Below are 18,518 nucleotides of genomic sequence, written 5' to 3' on the forward strand. Positions count from 1 at the left end.
ACTGACTACGAGATGTACTTGAAGCGTGCGGACAAACTACCTGGATCAACTGTCACTGCTCAAGTCAGTCATAAGTCTAAACGGAAGAGCACTCGGTACTCACCGAACATCACCCAAGGTTTGGCTAATGTGCCTCTTGATTCTGTGAGTTCCATGCAACACCCCTCCTATCCTCCTAGTCATCACTTCTCGCAAAGTGGCAACTCCAGCCATCATCCGTCTTGGCGTCCTGCCCTACCGAGCCATCAAAGACGGGTCGTTTGCCAACTGTGTGACAAAGTCGGCCACTCCGCTAAAGTTTGCCGGTCTCGTCCCCGCCTCCCTGCTTCATCACACTGGCCTTAGGCAAATCTCCTAACTTCTCCGACACCTAGCCAGTCCAACTGGATTGTTGACTCTGGTGCCTCTCATAACATAACCGCTGATCTTCAGAATTTGTCTCTTCACAATCCCTATGGCGGCGATGAAGATATCATCATCGGTGATGGTAATGGACTTCCTATAACTCATACTGGTTCCACAACGCTTAATTCTGACTCTAATACATTTACGCTCGATGATGTTTTATGTGCTCTTCGTATTAAACGCAACCTCGTTTCTGTTTCTCAATTTTGCAAACATAACAATACTTCCATTGAATTCTTTCCTGATTCTTTTCTTGTTAAGGACTTGAGCACGGAGGCATCATTGGTCCAAGGCCCGAATAAAGACAACATTTACGAATGGGCGTCAACCTCTCGAATAACCCAGCCCACTGTTCATTCTTCTGTTATGGCTCCAATTGATGTGTGGCATCGTCGACTTGGTCATCCCTCGTCCTTTATTCAGCAGAAATTATTATCTCATCACTCTCTTCCTCTTTTTAAGTCCACTAATTCTATGATGCATTGTGATGCTTGTCTTAGTAATAAGAGTCATCGGCAGCCTTTTGGCTCATCTTCCATTTCCTCTTCTAAACATTTTGAAATTATATATACTGATGTTTGGGGTCCTGCTCCAATCTTATCTTTTGATAAGTTCCGATTTTATGTTATTTTTGTAGATCACTTCTCTAAGTACACATGGATATATCCTCTTTCCCATAAATCTGACGTTTCTCGCATTTTTTCCACTTTCCAGAAGTTGGTCGAAAACTATTTTCAGTCTACCATTAAGACAGTCTGCTCTGATACCATGTTAGGAAATAAATAAATAAACAAGTTGTAGAAGTAGTTGATTGTTATTAACATATCCTCATTCCTTTTATACAAGTTAGAAGGGAGAATTTTCCTCAACAGATTAGAGGATTTCCCTCAACAGAGTAGAGAGATTTCCTCAAACAGTTAGGAAATCTCATCTACTTATCACAAATAAGTAATAGAATGAGATATAAGATAAGATGAGGTTGAACAATGTCTAACATCGATTATTATAGTTGGATTGATTTTTTATAACCAATCAAACTAAAAAAAATATTTTATAATATAAAAAAATATTCGATGAATACTCACTTAGTTGTTAACTAGGAACTTCAGTCTCTTTGTTCGTTTAAATATTATTCAAATTAGATATTAAAGATGATTTTAAAAAATATTTTATTTTCAAGCGTGACAATAATAAAGAGATAGATCACGCCGAATCAACTACATCAAGTGAGAGGTTGTGTGCACAATAAATTGGTGTTAGGAAAATTAAAAGAAATATATCATGACAAAACTAAGTTCAACGTACCCCAAGAGCAGGATTGCTCCGAAACTCCCTACCTAGCTAGCTTTCAGCACTCTTTGACCGCCACCGCCAGGTCTCCCCCAACCCACCAAAATTCGAGGCAAAATCATCGGTCAAGGTTGTCTCAAAGACATGGTCGATTAAAGCTTTCTACACGCGTTAAGATAATGTATTTACAGATTACTATTCATAAGCCTTCCCTCCAGCATGCTCTGCAACTGTCTGTAGTACAGTTCATGCAAATAATCTTCAATCCAAAGAACTAGGATATCGGTTTCTGCAATCTGTGTTGTATGATTAGACTGCATCGTGCCTTCCTACTGTTGCAGTTGGCCAGCGGATTCCTGGTACTCTTCTTCGAGATCGTGTGGCCAGGGGATCAAACTCTGTGGAGGAAAGCAGCAGTCGCATTCCACCTGGCATTGCCGCGGCCGGTCCATCGGCGATCCCGAGGAGGAGGAGGACGACGCGTCCCCGGCCTTGCCACGCCCCCTCGAGGTCGCATCCCGGAGCGGCCCCCAACACTCGACCCGGTTGAACTCGGGGAGGCTCGAGTGGAAGTAGACCCACACCATCGCCTCCTCCAGCTCCGGGTAACTGTTGAACAGCGTCTCGTCGCCATGAACAAACGCCTTCTGTACCTTCATCGCATCATCCAACGCACAGTGTCCATCACTCGATGTGCAAAAGGACTCATAATGATGAAATCATGAGCGAGCGAGTTGGTGACTGCACGAGTATACATATGTGTATCTATACCACTGGGAGTTCCTTGCAGAAGATGTAGTATCGGAGGTTGGCGATGAGGTCGAGGAGGAAGTGGCCGCCGCTAATGTGGCAGTGGACGTGAAGGGACATCTTTCCCTGGACCTTCTTCCACTCGGCCACCACCTCGTCCCGCTGCAGCCGGTTGTACCATCCCTGTAGCTGTCGAAAAACAGGGGAGACGAAGAAGCTCTGTAGCAACTGTCGACGACGAGATATGTGCAAGCTGAGATGTGCCTATGACAGGTCGATTGATACCTGAGCACGATTGATGGTGTTGGAGACGGCAAGAGTGATCTTGGAGGTGACATCGCTGTGGGTGAGGGTGTAGGTCCTGGGTAGCTTCCCCGGGTGCTTCTCCTCGTCCACCCCCAAGAACAGTACCTTCAGCTTGGAAGCCTCGAATATTGCCGGCCCAAATAGTCTCGCAACCTAATCACGATTACCAGCACATGAGATCTCAATATGTTGTCTTCTGCATAAGATACAGAGACACGCTCTACGTGAAATCATGCTTTGCGTTCGTTGCTTCTCTGTTGTGGTATTGGTCATGATAGTATTTATTTGCAATTGGCAGGTTGATGATACAATATATTTTTATATTTATAATCGTGAAGAAGTTCATGAAGTATTCAGAATTGCAGATATGTATACAGAAATAGACAAATCCATTAATACAACATCATCTGGTTGTTAAGCTCAGGAGGCAAAAAGAAAACAACAGAAGAAAAGATGGATCGGAAACTGTTATCAGACACCAAAAAGGATATAATCCATACATGTTCTCTTCTTTGCCTCCTTACCGTAGATGTTCATGATCTCAGAACAGTAGACAACAGCAGTGATATCACGATATGTAGAAAGCATACCGGAGCTATGGATCGCCTTCGTCTTTCTCTCGGCTTGCCGAAGACTAACAAGGGACCCCTTCTAAGATCCGGACAACAGCTGTGCTGCTTTAGTTGAGCAGGCAGCAGAAACAGACCGGCAGCGAGAGCCATGACAACCCAAGAGTAGACAGGTAACAGAGCAAAAGGAAGAAGAAGAAGAAGAAGAAGAAGAAGAAGGAGAAGAAGAAGGCTGAGAACAAGCACAGGGATAAGGTAGAAACAGTAGCTAGCCTCCTCCAACCTCTGTGGAAGATTTGGGAAACTCGAGGACACTTGGAACCCAGTGGCCACGGAGTCACGCCTCCTTATTGTGTTCTGTTTCGTTCAGACTTGTTCGGGATATAGTCGGGCCGCTGATCACCTAATATGAGTTCCCTTTCTCGCGCTCTCTCTCCCTCTCTCTCTCTCTCTCTCGCTGTCGAGGTTGCCTACACCGAGAAGTCAGCGGCTTCTGCCGCATTCTGGCGGTGGGAGTGTGTGGTTTGTAAGCAAGCAGAAAGAGGAGGCGTGTGGGAATTCCAATCGTTTACAGGGAAAGGATTCCCATGTTTTCTACTCACTGTTTTGTTTGCTTCTTGGGGTCCAAAGAAGACGAAGCGTGGCCACCAATCCGCCGTGACACGTATGTTGTCAGTCACGGAACAACGAGGCCAATTGATTTGATAAAATCATCACACGAGATGATTCAGGTAGCAGCAAGAAAGAGCAGTCTTAATTATACGGTTGGAAATAATGGAGTTTTCTTTTTGCGAGTTAGATTGCGTTAAATTGAGGAAAAATAATAGATAAAGGGGTTTGTTTATCTGAGAGTTTTAATATAACTAAAATTGAAGGACGTATTTGTTCTTCCCAATAATAAATAAAGCATAAACGATGCATTTTAGGGTGATTTTCTCGGATAATGTTCTTATTTTTTAAATATCGAAAAAAATCTTTAATTTTTAAAATAGTAAATATATCCTTCCTAACAATTTAAATTTTGAGTTTCCTACCGAGACCAACTAAACCAAACTATTCAAACTAATTCGATGTTAAATTAAATCAGTTACAGTAGTATCTTTGGTTCAACAAACTTGGTTATAGTGTTTTTGAATTATATTATAATTATTTAGTAATCTTATCTAAAAATACTGTAAATTAATCTTATTTAATTTAAATTATCATAAATATTAATTATTAATCTTATTAGATGTGTTCAGTTTCATAAAATATTGTATTGAAGAGTGCTTAGATGATTTTCAATGAAAATTAAAGAGATTTTCAATAAAGGGAAAGGGAAAGGGCGAAGGGCACGAGAAAAACACCATGAATGGTAACGCTGTTTATAAAATACTTAAAATATAAATATTTGTTTTTATAAAAAAAATCGTCCAATAATTTATATTTGAAAATAAATCATCCTTGTAAAAAATAATTATTTAGAAAATTAAAGAGATTTTTTTTTTATCTCCACCGACCTCATCCATTCTCTTCATCTCTGCTTCTCCTTTTCAGGCGTCACCGCCAGTCTCATCGCCGCCCTCCTCTCCGCCTTCCCCTCTCGCCCCTGGTCTCGTCTTCTTCGAGGCCGCGGCTGCCGATTTTTCCGTCGTCTACCTTTTCAACCCCCACTACCTCCTCCCGCCCCTCTCACCCGCCGTTACCACGGCCTGCTCCACGCGGTAGCGATGAAACGTGCAGCCTCGCCCACGCCTCCCATCGCTTTCTCTTCGCCGGAGTCCCTCTTCGACTGGATCCGCCCCCGACTTCCCGCCGACGCCATTGCCTCCTGGGGCGCCACCCCTGGGACCAAATCCCTCCGTAATCTCTGGCTCGAGATCTGCAAAGGCGAGGCCTCGCTCCTCCTCCTCCCCCACTCCCAGAATGAGACGAAAGGCGAGGAAGACGACGCCTCTACCCTCCTCCGCGTTGTCAACGTGGCTACCCTCAGAATTCGTAACCCTCGCGGCGCCGTCCTTGTTGAATCTCACCAGCTTCTCTCCGATGGCGCGGTGCGTTACCGTCACCGTATCCTTTCCGAGAAGATGATGCCCGGGGAGCCCGTGGAGGAGGCTGTCGCCCGTGCAGTCCGTGAGGAACTAGGCAAGGACGCGGTGAGAATTTTGCCGGGGTCGTATCAGATGAGGGTAGAGGAGAAGGCTTCTGTCTCCTATCCGGGCCTCCCGGCACGATACGTGGTCCATTCTGTTGATGCGGAGGTCGATGGACTGCCGGAGGAAGGGGAATTCTCGACGGAAGAGAAGGGGGAAGAGTTTGAAGCAACGGAGAAGGCGATCTTTGTCAGGAGACATTTCTGGAAATGGGTTGCTGACGACGGCAACATTCAGTAAGCTTTGGGGATGATTTCAGTGCATAAAGGTGCGTCTTTGAATGGATTTACATATGTATTGATCTGTTATCAACTAAATGTTACAGTTTAAGAACATATTTGTGCTTGGTGATTACAAGTGTTATGTAAAATATCTCAATTATCACAATATTCTATAGTTATATCTATGGTACGACGGGTTGGAACATTATATTCATAATGCGAATGGACTCAGTTATTTGATTATTTCTCGATGTTGCACATCAACTTATTGTAAGAAGATTATGAAACATTTTTAATGTGTATTTACAGAGAGAAGATTGAGCGAATATACATACAGAACTGACGGATAAATTTTGTAATTTATCATTCTAATATTTTTAATATTTATTTAAAGATAAATATTTATTTATTTTTTTAAAATTAATAAGTAAATAAATAAATAAATAAAATATTAAAAAATTATATGTTATATAAAATAAATACAATTTTATTTTATAGAATACAAAAATCGTATTGACTTCTTACTAAATCATGTCATTACATTAAGTACATTTCTCATTAAACTGATGATCATATAAATTAGCCATGTTATAAGATTTATATTGTTATTAGAGTTTGTACCCCATTATTCAAGTCATTATAATCATCAATTACAATACCATATCATAATTTGGACAATGACTTTATTTACTTCCTAATCTTGAATGTTCTAGTAAAGAGCATAATCTCAATAATTAATGTATGTTCCTACTTATGAAACCCTAATAAGAAATAACAGATTTATTTATTTTTATTTAAAAATAAAAAAATTGATATGGTATTAAATCTCCCTGCCCATTTGATAGGGTTTGACCACTACGGTGAACAGAAATAGGGAAGATGTCTAATTATGTTTGCAATTCTATTATCGGAAAATATTTTTAGTTAAATAGATATAAGCCAAATTTTCTAGAAAATCACCAATATAGATAGGGGAATATGTGGCCTATTGATTAGTGTGGTCAATCATATTTTGGCGTCGTTAAGTTGATGAATTTGCATGTCATGAAATGGTCCGATGGGGTAATTAATGCATTAAATTGTAGCCTTGTGAACCAAGGCAATTCCACAACATACTTAATGTGAGACTAAACTGAGTTGTCATTATCTTCTTAAGGTTTAATCATCTCGGCAAAATTCAAATATATTCTGGATTACACATGCACCATGCATCATGCATCATGCTGGTGTAATATCATCATTCTGGATTTCCGGTACCTACTTTGATATGCATGGATTATGTGGAATCAGATTCGAGCAGTTCTTTTTGTTTGTCATAGATTGGGTTGAAACCCACTAAATTTTGTTGTGAGAATATTTTGTGCAGTAAAGGTAAAAATCAGCCAAACCATTTAGCGCAAAATCTTTTTCTCGATTGTCCGTCTCTCCTCACTATGAATGCCACAAGGAAAAACTCTGATGAAGTTACATTTAGGTTAAGCGTTGAACATTGAAATTAGTGTCTAAGGTAGAAGATTCTGCACCACTCCCCTCATCATGGGAAAGGAGACTCCTTTGGGTGAATAGGGAGAGTGTCACCGATCACCAATCAACCATATATTATTCCATTGAATGGAATGTTTCTGTAGAAGCCTCCACTTAGCGCAAAGGACGGACGACGCAGCAAAGTTTTCTCGTTATGGCCCTCATGCAAAGAACATTACCCGCTTAATGGCGTAGGAATCAGTGGGGAAAAGCTAAAAGCATCGGGTTCTTCGTCGATGGCTTCCTTTGCAAGGAAGGAAGCGTCGTTGAACCACTTTAGCTACAAAGCTTTCGTCCACAGCAATTATTTGGTGCTGCTCTCTCTCTCTCTCTATCGCTGCACTGCAGTTTGGATGGTAGCAGAAGTAGACCATATATATGAGCTTTTTCCCTAATGAAACCAAGTTTGCTTTAACTACTGATACACTTAGCAGACAGTACACGACAGTCCAGACACTACTGCTTCTCACATAAGAAGAAAGAGAAAGTTAAAGAGAGACGGTCTCTGGTACACAGAGCTTGAGCATGCGAGAGGAGCCATTGGACTCAGGTATCGACCTTGCACTCCGGTTCACCGAGCAGCGGCACCGGCCCGGTAACACCCTTCCTGAATCCGGTGAGCATGTCGCATCGCACGTACATCCCATACCAGTTGCTGCGGAAGGGGCCCGACTTGTACCTCAGCCGCCCCAGCAGCAGCAGCCTTAGCCCCACCACCCCGTAGGCCTGGTCGGTGGCCAGCCCTGCCGCGACGTCCCCCGATATTGGCACGAACCCGCCGCCGAGCACCGGCGAGATGGCCACGGTGCTGTCCTTCTCCTGGAACATGGGCGGTAGCGCGGCGGGTGGCGTGATGGGCTGGTTGCGGTAGGACACGTAAGCGGAGAGGCGGTCGTAGAAGACGGAGGCGCGGTCGTTGGGGTTGCGGATGACCAGGGTGAACTGCATGCTGGTGGAGATGGCGTTGGCCTGCGACGAGGCGTTGGAGATGTCGTAGATCGCGGCTGCGCTGACGGTGAAGCGGGGCTTGGAGGGGCGGTAGACGAGGTAGAGAACAAGGGCGGTGATGCCAGCTAGAAGAAGGAAGAGGAGGAGGGAGGTGACGAGGAGGCGCCCGGGGGAGGCGCGGCGGCCCTTTTTGTCGTCGGACATCTTTGACTCTATGCGCTTATCTTGCTCCGCAGGATGGAAGTGGTGGAGTGAGGGACTGAGAAGTGGCCGGAAGGTTTTAAGAGAGGATGGAGAAGGGGTCGAAGGAAAAGGATGCTAGTGGCTCGTGACGTGTAAAATTCTAACCTTTTTAAATGGAGGTTATTTAGAATTTGTCCTCTCTTTCTTAATTACAAAGAAACCATGAGGACTGAGACAGTGATTACCCGCATGGTGTTTCAGCTATTCTGTATGAAATGGAAGGTTCTTAATCGACTTCGATACGCTCCGATGCATGAGAAAGCAAGAAAAAATCTGCTCCTTACGAATGGAATAGGACTGACATTTGATGAGATTCTTGCTCCTTTTGAAGAGATTCACCACTGCGAACTATGTGCAAAGTAGTAATCTTATCCCTGTATACCAGGGAGCTGTTAATTACCAATGTATTGTTCTTCAGCACTAGGAGTCACTTGCAATGCTATTATCGAGACTTCGAACACATGCACTGATCCCGTTGTTTACTATCATAAAGACGGGTGGAGATCTAGCAGTAGTGATCAGCGCTTGCAAGTCGAGGCGTGGGAATGGCAACCAGCGGGCGAGCCTTCTTCATCACGATCCCAAACTTCTCCTCCAGCTCCAATGTCGTGCCCTTCGGTAGCTCCCAGTCGAACGAGTGCAGCAGCGACGCCACCATGTACATGACCGCCCTCTCCGCCATCGCAATCCCGGCACAGATCCTCCTCCCGGATCCGAAGGGGAAGTAGCTGAAATCGTTCCCGCTGAAGTCCCACCTGTCGGCGTCCGCGAACCTCTCCGGCCTGAACTCCAAGGGGTCTTTCCAGATGGCGGGGTCTCTTTGGATCGCCCACACGTTGACGAAGACCCTGCTGCCCTCGGGGACGGTGTAGGCGCCGACGACGCGCGTCGAGCTGGGGCAGTGCGGGACGAGGAGGGGGAGAGCCGGGTGCAGGCGGAGCACCTCCTTGATCACCAGCCCGAGGTAGGGGAGCTTGGGGACGTGAGACTCTTCCACAATGCCGTCCTTCCCCACCACATGGTCAAGCTCCTCCTTGGCTCTTTTCATGACGTCCGGCTTCTGCATCATCTCAGCCAAGGTCCACTCCATCGTGTTAGATGTGGTCTCTGTCCCACCCACCACCATGTCCTGCCCACAAGCGTTAATGGCAGGCTTGAATTATTTGGGAAACTTCTAATAATGCAGAGGAATGTAATAATGTTCCTAATTGCACAGCTTCATCATCTTGGGCTAACACTTGCATTAATAGTCATAATAGTAAGTGCAGCATTTAACACTAATGCCAAAGAAGCGTCTGATGTTGGAATATTATGCGATGATGCTGGAGAATTGACTAACGAAGTTGAAGGTATATATATATATATATATATATATATAGAAGAGTTCTCGAAGATAACATAAGAGTAAGAGTTCTCTAATTATAACATAATGATAGAAGCCATATCATTATATTATTATTATACGAAAAACTTTAATATCGAAATATAAAATAAAATAATAATAGATCTAATTTATAATATATACCTTTCGATGTCATTCAGAAAGCTTTTACCTGATCTACGGACGTAATCATTATATTCGAATGATTTCAATATACAAGGAGAACTAGACTCGCTTTTTTTTATCTTCCTATCCTGACCATTATGTGCGATAGATTAAGGACAAATGGGAGATGAGTGAAGATCTATAATCTCTCAATAGTGTTACGTATTCTCATCTCTTTATCTGTGTATCCACATATTCAGAGTCTCTAGAAGGTACATCCTTTTATAGACTATAGTAGAGGGAGTAGGATAAGTAATTAAGAGAGTCCCTCCTATCAAAGTATCTCTTGAGGAATCCTACATGATGGTGTCATGAGAGTATCGTCGATTGATGAGTCGACTCGGTTGGTCTACTATCGAAGGTACAAGCTCATTCAGGTGCCTCTTTCTAGCTGATGTGGAAGACTTTGTGAGGTAAGACCGCATAAGCTATCCGATTGGAAGTCGTTCTGTTGGTGAGGACTTAATTTCGGATGGTCAGGTAAGTGAATTGGGATCTTTCTAGTTGTAAGGTTTCTCCCCGAGGGCTGGGTCATTTAGGTGTCTTCGGGTGATTGGCGATTCTATATGACAGGCCGGTGCCGGGGGTTTCCAGCGCATCGATCCGGTCGAGGTATGATCTTCGGGTCTTCATGCTGAGTGCATGACTAGGGAGCATGTAAGCTTGACCTAGGTGCATCTCTCGGGTTTTCATACTGAGGTACACGACTAAAGAGTGTGTAGGCTTGGCCTTGGTGTAACTCTCGGGGCTTCATGCTGAAGTGCTTGGCTCGAGAGCGAGTCCTTTTTAACTTTACTCATCTAAGGTGCCACTCTCGGGTCATCATGCCGAGATACATGGCTACGGAGTGCATAGGCTCAGCCTAAGTGCAACACTTGGGGCATCTCACCGAGATGTATGGCTAGGGAGCGTGTAGGCTCAGCTTAGGTATAGCCCTCAAGGCTTCACGCCAAGCTACTTCGCTCGAGAGCAAGTCCTTTTTAGCTCTATTCATCCAAGGTGCCACCCTCGAGCCTTCATGCTGAGATGCATGATTAGAGAGCGCGTATACTCGGCCTAGGTGTAACCCTTAGGGCATCTTGCCGAGGTGCATTGCTAGGGAGCACGTATGCTTGGCCTAGGTGTAGCCCTCAGGTTTTTATGCCGAGGTGGATGCCTAGAGAGCATGTAGGCTCGACCAAGGTGCAGCCCTCGGGTCTTTATGCTGAGATGCACGACTATGGAGTGCATAGGCTCAGCCTAGATATAGCCCTTGGGGCTTCTCACCAAGTGTACGACTAGGGAGCATGCAAGCTCGGACTAGGTGCATTTCTCGGGTCTTCATGCCAAGGTGCACGGTTAGGGAGCACATAGGCTCGACCTAGGTGTAGCTCTCAGGGCTTCTTATTGAGTGCATGGTTAGGGAGTGTGTAAACTTGGCCTAGGTGCATCTCTCGGGTCTTCATGCTGAGGTGCACATCTAGGGAGCATGTAGGCTTAGCATAGATGCAGCCCTCCAGAAGCTGAGCTTGGCTGCATTGAGGTAGAGGATCTAGCTCGTCTAGGGTCAGACTCAACTGTATTGAAGCAGGAGTCCAGACTTAGTTGTGTTGAAGCAAGAGTCTAGACTCATTTGAAAGTTCAACCCAACCGCATTAAAGCAAGAGATTGGATCCACCTAGGGTCGGATTCACTTGCGTTGCAGGCAGTTTTTAGTATTGCGGGGCATATATGGTGTGCCACCTTATCTTGATAGCATACACCCCTTTCTATGGGGTCCTCCTCCGTGGGTTTGATTCACAGAGGGATCTGAGCTCCCCTTTTCCATTTCTAGTGCTTCTATAGTTGTGCTAGGGTAGGCGATGCGATCTTCGCTGGTCATTGCTTGCATGGTCCATAGGTATATCGTTATGTCAAACCGATGCCTATTAGACAAGGAGTTGCTTTTATATAGTATTCTCTTGTTTTGCTTCTTCTATTGTTGTTTCTTGTTGTTGGTTGTTAAATTCTTCAGTGCAAACTAAGATGTCCTCCTCCTCAAATAAAACTCTGCCTTCTCCTTGAGGGTCGTCCTCTTCTGGCGATGACCTTCTGATTGCCTTTAGTCCTCTTTCTCGATACCAACGGGGTGCTGAAATGTTGACCGCCTCCTCCCGAAAGGTAGTTCAAGTGAGCTCTTCATTAATGGGGAGTGAACCTTTTGAGACTTCTATAGTCCCTTGGGACCTTGTGTGAATGAAGGAGGTCCACGAATGCAGTTCATGGTGACCTTGCTATAGTTAGAGGCATTGCACAATTGCTTCCGGGTTCTATCTGATAGAAGATAAGATTTCCCCAACTATATGAGGAAATCTCTCTATTGAAAATCCTTTATTCTATTGAGGGAAATCCTTCCTCATAATCTATATGTATAAATAGGAGAGGGACATGTTAATGTATTTAAATTTTTTCACATTTTCAATAAAGCTTCTTCAATAATTATTCTTATCTTCTATTATTTTTATCATAGTATCAGAGCAGTGAGAAAAGCGAAGCTTCGCTCTTGCCTTCGGCCAGCGACCAACGCCGTTGAGAAAAGTAAAGCTTCGCCCTTGCCTTCGGTCAGCGACCAACGCCGCTGCAGCCAAATTCCTAAGAGGCTCCATGGCTAATCCTCATCTTCCTCACCGCAATAGTCTTCGTTGATCTGCCAACAGTCGGCAGACTTAAGGAGAATGAAAGACGAACTTAAGGGGAACGAAAGGAACGCTTGTGCCCTCACAGCAACAGTAATCGCAGCAACGACAACGATTTGCTCTTGCTTTACTCACGAAGCCTCTCGCTCGTAAACCATTCTTTACATCGATCCAAGATTGGTATCCTTGACAGGAGCACGGGGGCATGATAGAAGATAAGATTTTCCCAACTATATAAGGAAATATCTCTATTCTATTAAGGAAAATCCTCTATTCTGTTGAGGGAAATCCTTCCTCCTAATCTGTATAAATAGGAGAGGGGCATGTTAATGTATTTAAGCTTTTTCACTTCTTCAATAAAGCTTCTTCAATAAAGCTTCTTCACTAATTGTTATTATCTTCTATTATTTTCATTACTATCAAAGTTTTTTATTATCTTCTATTATTTTCATTACTATCGCTGGGCGGAGGAGTGGATGTAGGTCACAATGATCGAACCACTATAAATCGATTTACATTTATGTTTTGCCATTTATCTTAACTACAAATTACCTTCCTTGCTTTACATTAACTACACTTTCGTATGCTTTCAATCTAAAGATATTTCCGAAATGGTTTTCATCGAAATCAGATTTTACCGCTGCATTAATTCACCCGCCCCCCCTCTTAGTGCCGACTTATTCCTAACAATCAATTTATCAAGTATTAGAAAAATATTTCTATAATGTTTGATATAAAACATATAAAAGTTATGCTTATACCTTTTACTTTTAGACTAAATCTTATAGTCCTTCTTCACATTACATTTCTCGTCATTGAATCTCGTCATTGAAGTAGTACTTTACTATGAATATTTTTTTTGAGTTTATATAGTATTTATAAATTTAAATAATTTATGTTTTAACTTTCTTTTATTGTTATCCACTCTTTATTTAGTACCCAAATATTATGAGTCTTTCTTACTTTAATCTTAATAATATAAGGGCATTTATTAGAAAATAATTAAGGAAGTATCATTATAATAAAATAATATAATATTAATGTTTTAAGTTTTTTTAATAAATGCTGAACTATTATTATAAAATAATATAATATTAATGTCTTACTTTAGTCAACTTATTTAAGTTTTACATATCCTTAAATTTATTATTTAAAATTTAAATAAGTAAAATAATAATAAATAAAATTAAAAATAAATTATATAAGAAGGAGCTCAACTACATTCATGCTAAATGCTCTTTAAGCTTAGCTTTGCTAGCCATATTGAGGATATAATATTAAATTTAAATTTAATATAAGTCAATGACTTATTAATAAATTTAAATTGATCTTTAAATATTTTAGTGTGCTAGTTGTATACTGTAATGATGTCTGGATATTATTAATAATTATCATAAAACTGAGTATTTTAAATCTTTTTCGATCATTTATCTCAATTATTTGTTCTACAAAACTTTTAGTAGCTAAGTCTGTGATTCTTTCAACCAATCTAATGAAGGTCTAACACACCTAATAAAAATTACATATACTCAAGTCATTGATAATAATTTAATCTAAAAAATATAAGGGCATTTCTTAGAAAATAATTAAGGAAGTATCATTATAATAAAATAAAATAATATTAATGTTTTAAGTTTTTTAATAAATGCTGAACTATTAATATCATATCTATTTTACATTTGGATGAAATATTAACATATCTAGTATTCATACAAAAATATTTATGGAGAACTGATACTATCCTCGTGAAATAGAGTTGCTACCTTTGGGTATATAACTTTAAACTATAAGAATTTCCAAAATAACATCATTATACCCTATCATATAATTATTTGAAATAGATTATTCTTTATGATTATTTAAATCTCTTAATTATGTGTGTTATTATGAATATTATTTTTTTCAATGTTATTTAGGGTTAATTTATAAGTTATTGGTCTAGGCCAATTTAATAGCTATAAGTTTAATATCATAAAATAAAATATAATTTAAATTATCTTATAAATGATAAAATTTTTATTATAATTTATATTTTATAAGTCTACCAACGTAAACCACTTTGGTAGCTACTAGTCAAATAAAATTTAGGGATATGAGTTACAAATAATATTCACAAAATTTCTTCAATCTAATTTATGCTAAAATAATTTAATAATAATAATCATAATATTATTGAACATTAGTCAACATAAAAAAACTTGTATGATTACTGTAATCATGATGAAATATAAATTATGCCTTTATGTAAAAAATAAATATTATTTCATAATTTTAAATATATATATATGAATAACTAAATAAATATATAAGAACAATAATTAGATTTTTATTTATCATATATAAAATGTTATTAATATGTTATATGAGAAAACTATTAAAGAAAATCATAATTTATATATATTTTTAATTGGACAGACCTATAACTGAGCTTCCCAAATTAGCTTCATAGATTTGGGTGGATCATTCACCCAATTAGGCTTATCAAGATTAAAGTTGATCAAAATTTATTTTTTTCCTTGAATTTGATCAAAAATTAATTAATCGAACCTAAATCCAATCAAGTAGTCAAAATACAATAATGATCAAGTTCGATGCAAATATTTGATTAATTTAAATTAAATTAATTAATTTTATAATTAAGGATATAAATAAAAAAACTTTAATTTTTGAAGGGTATAACTATAATTTTATTGGGATATGTAGATAAAATATCTAATTTTTGAAGGGTAGAATTGTTAAAAGGACATAGATTAAAATTTTACTAATTACATAGAGGTAAAAATCTCCTTCTATTTAAAAAGAAAGAATCCCTAATTATACTCCATTTATGTGATCACCATAGTTTACATGTCGCCCAACAATCCTGTTGGCCTTTGACATCCAATGACATCTACCTTGGCCAACATATGACACTGCAATGGCATTATTGCAACTACCATAACCATTATAGGCAGCAATGATACTGTTGTAGCCATTGCATGCAGTGACAATCATTGTAGCCACCACATGCATCAATAGTGGTCGAAGTTGCTACAAGTAACAACGTTGCATAGCTGTAGCATGAATTGTAGCTACCGCAAGGTTGCCGTAATCTATAGCACTTTCACTACATACGTAATCACCACCCACAATTGGGTTAGCGACCATCGAAGATTGCCGCCCTTAACAAAATAACGGTCGATAACAAGTTATCGATAGTGTTCCATCAATCAAACACGAGAAACTTCACATATCTTATAAGCAAATGATAGGACAAACTTTATAAAAAAACAGATTAGCAATACAAATGAATCATTCATGGATCGTAAATAAAAATCAAATAGCATATTTTTTATTTTATAAACATGACTCTGCTATCAATTGTAAGTATAAAAACTATCCTCATGCTACTATTATATAAAAATTTTTAATACTAAAGTATGAAATCAAACAACAATAGATCTAATTTATAATGTATACCTTTTGATGTTATTTAAAATACTTTTATTTGATTTTTAAGCGAGCACACTTTCATTGGATCCAAAAGCTATAGTGATGCTAATATGAAGGTGAACTAAACTCATATTCTCCTCTCTTTCTATCTTCACAGGACCATTATGTGCGATAGATTATGATAAAGGAGAGATAAGAGAAAATTTATAATCTATTATTGACTAATTTACGTGACTAATAAGAGAAGATTTATAATCATATGATAATACTATGTATCCCTGTCTTCCCTTTTTAGTATATCCACATATTCATATCCATACTTAGTTCCTAAGAGGTCGTGTGCGCGAGAGCAAAGGGTCTAAAATAAGTGATTATGAAATTTCATTTTAGCAAACTTATTTCCTAAGTAATTATATCATAATTGAGTTTCTTTTCATCGATTGATAATTATAATTAAAATCTAATTATATCTATAATATATCTTATATAGTTAGATTGAACTATATAAACTAACACAATGGAAATATTCCATTAGCATATTAACAAATGATTATATATATATATATATATATATATACTAGTGGATAATTATGTATGTATTCTAGTATCCCAAATGTTTTCTCCCATCAATTTTGACCTCTAGTAGCGTGGGTCACATGAGAGGTTTCGTGAGAGGCTGGGTCAACTCGAAAATTACCGGCTGTAGAGCGTACCATTAAATTACACCTTTAAATAAGTAAAATTATTCGAAATTTTGTTAAATATTCTTATTTGTTTGATTATGTAATATTCGATAAACTGATAAAACATCAAATACATGACATCTAAAATCAAAGGAATAGAAAGAGAGAATACTGACCATGAGAAGCGCTTTAACGTTAGTCATGGTAAACGGCGTCTTACCGTCGCCACCTTCCGTCTCCAACCTTAGCATGAACTCCAAGAAGTCGTCTCCTCCCTGCTTCTTGCCTCCACCCTCCTCCAATTTCCTCCTCCTCCTTTCGATGATCGACTCGAAGATGCGATCGAAGCGCTCCAACAGGACGTGCATCTGCTTCTGAATCCCCTGCAGGTCGAACCTCGCGAGCCCCGGGAAGAAGTCCGACACGTTGGGCCTCCCCAGCAGCTCCGTTATCTCCGCCACCAGTTCCTGGAACTCCTTCCCCACCACGCTCCGCTCCTCCCCGTCCTCAAGCGTCCCGCCCCACAGCGTGCTCGTGATCACGTTCATCATAGCCAGGAACATCTCCGCGCCGACGTCCACGGGGCTGCCCGCGCGCGCCCGGAGGCTTCTGACCACGGCCCGCACCTCCCGGCGGCGGAGGTCGTAGACGGCGTCGAGGCCGGCAGGGCAGAGCATCTCGCGGACGCAGGCGCGGCGGAGCATGCGCCACACGGGCCCGTTGGGGTTCCACACGATCTCGGTGCCGCCGCCGTAGGTGATGACGCGGGCGGCGGCGGGGACGTCGCGGTTGGCGAAGGCCGCGTCCTGGTCCTTGAGCACCTCGCGGGCGAGGGAGGGGGAGGTGACGACGACGGCGAGCTTGGCGCCGAGACGGAGGCTAAAGATGGGGCCGTGGGCGCGGGCGAGGCGGGCGAAGTAGGAGTGCAGATCGGGTTCGAGGAAAGGGAGGCTACCGACAAGGGGGAGGCCAATGGGGCCGGGGGGGAGGGGGGCGGACCTCGGGCGGCTGTGCCGCCGGAACCAGGCGGCGTACCACAGGGCGGCAAGGAGGCAGGCGGCGGCGTAGACGAGGAAGCTATCCATTTACTTTCTTTCTTCTGTGCATGCCAAGCAATAGGATGTGGTGAGTGTTGTACTCTTATCGAGTGGGAATATGGCCGGTCTATGATGTTTTGATGGGTGAGAAGATACCCTGTTGTCGGGTAACAGTGGCCACACAGAAGCCACCAAATTTCCGATGACGAGAACGCCTCCTTTAGTTTAAGATGATAATTAAAAATACTTAGCAGAGGGAGATGCTAATTGATCTGTGTTCTTTTCTCTTTCCCTTTTTTTTTTTTTGAGAGAAAAGAATTACTGCTCAGGTTTTCCTGTATTCACTCGCAGATCCTATTTTTCTGTCCGTGGGGGCTGCACGGTTCCTGTATTAACTCGATTCCGGCCTTTTCGAATCCCAGCGGTTGGCGGGGAGGACTAAAATGATTAGGTTAGATTCGGTTAGGCCTTCAGTGGAGGTGAGACGAAACGGCGCCTTGAATTCGATTTGACTCAAACAGTTTCTCGTGTCTCGAAAGGGTACGACCGCTTTGGTGGGCCCCCCTCCGCTTTGTCGAATAAAAACAAGGGATAAATACAAGCGTCAGTGTGAATCAGTAATATGTGGGTCCCACGACCGAGCAACATGTCGTGCAAACGAGTAATTAGATTTCAATTGCATCGGATGGAATAAGCATATGGAATGTGTCTTACATGATGCCGTGAAGTTTAGTCCGAGAGAAAACCTTTTAGAATAAAAAATTAAAAAAAATGAATC

General features: G+C 41.2%; 4 protein-coding genes across 5 annotated transcripts; 1 reads left to right on the forward strand and 3 right to left on the reverse strand.

The window, feature by feature from the left end:
- Positions 1-1,840: 1,840 nt before the first annotated feature.
- Positions 1,841-3,697, reverse strand: LOC103973357 (protein STAY-GREEN 1, chloroplastic). Of its 2 annotated transcripts, none has more exons than XM_009387903.3 (4): positions 3,342-3,697; positions 2,731-2,904; positions 2,467-2,628; positions 1,841-2,348 (listed from the first exon to the last, which is right to left on the reverse strand). In XM_009387903.3, the coding sequence occupies exons 1-4, from the start codon at positions 3,471-3,473 to the stop codon at positions 2,025-2,027; spliced, it is 792 nt and encodes a 263-aa protein (XP_009386178.2). In that variant the 5' UTR covers positions 3,474-3,697; the 3' UTR covers positions 1,841-2,024. The 2 variants fall into 2 exon arrangements, with proteins under 2 accessions (XP_009386178.2, XP_009386177.2); XM_009387902.3 differs by having other exon boundaries at positions 2,467-2,634.
- Positions 3,698-4,794: 1,097 nt separating this feature from the next.
- On the forward strand, positions 4,795-5,881 carry LOC135643644 (uncharacterized). The gene has a single exon (XM_065160862.1). It carries the CDS (start codon positions 5,030-5,032, stop codon positions 5,690-5,692), a length of 663 nt encoding a protein of 220 aa, XP_065016934.1. The 5' UTR covers positions 4,795-5,029; the 3' UTR covers positions 5,693-5,881.
- A 1,695-nt stretch (positions 5,882-7,576) lies between these two features.
- Positions 7,577-8,472, reverse strand: LOC135643587 (NDR1/HIN1-like protein 1). The gene has a single exon (XM_065160721.1). The coding sequence runs from the start codon at positions 8,347-8,349 to the stop codon at positions 7,744-7,746; it is 606 nt and encodes a 201-aa protein (XP_065016793.1). The 5' UTR covers positions 8,350-8,472; the 3' UTR covers positions 7,577-7,743.
- Positions 8,473-8,741: 269 nt separating this feature from the next.
- On the reverse strand, positions 8,742-17,846 carry LOC135643585 (flavonoid 3'-monooxygenase CYP75B137-like). Its single transcript, XM_065160720.1, has 2 exons — positions 16,880-17,846; positions 8,742-9,517 (listed from the first exon to the last, which is right to left on the reverse strand). The coding sequence occupies exons 1-2, from the start codon at positions 17,786-17,788 to the stop codon at positions 8,894-8,896; spliced, it is 1,533 nt and encodes a 510-aa protein (XP_065016792.1). The 5' UTR covers positions 17,789-17,846; the 3' UTR covers positions 8,742-8,893.
- Positions 17,847-18,518: the final 672 nt, after the last annotated feature.

The sequence above is a fragment of the Musa acuminata genome, chromosome BXJ3-7 (genome assembly GCF_036884655.1).
Source record: "Musa acuminata AAA Group cultivar baxijiao chromosome BXJ3-7, Cavendish_Baxijiao_AAA, whole genome shotgun sequence".
NCBI lineage: Eukaryota > Viridiplantae > Streptophyta > Magnoliopsida > Zingiberales > Musaceae > Musa > Musa acuminata.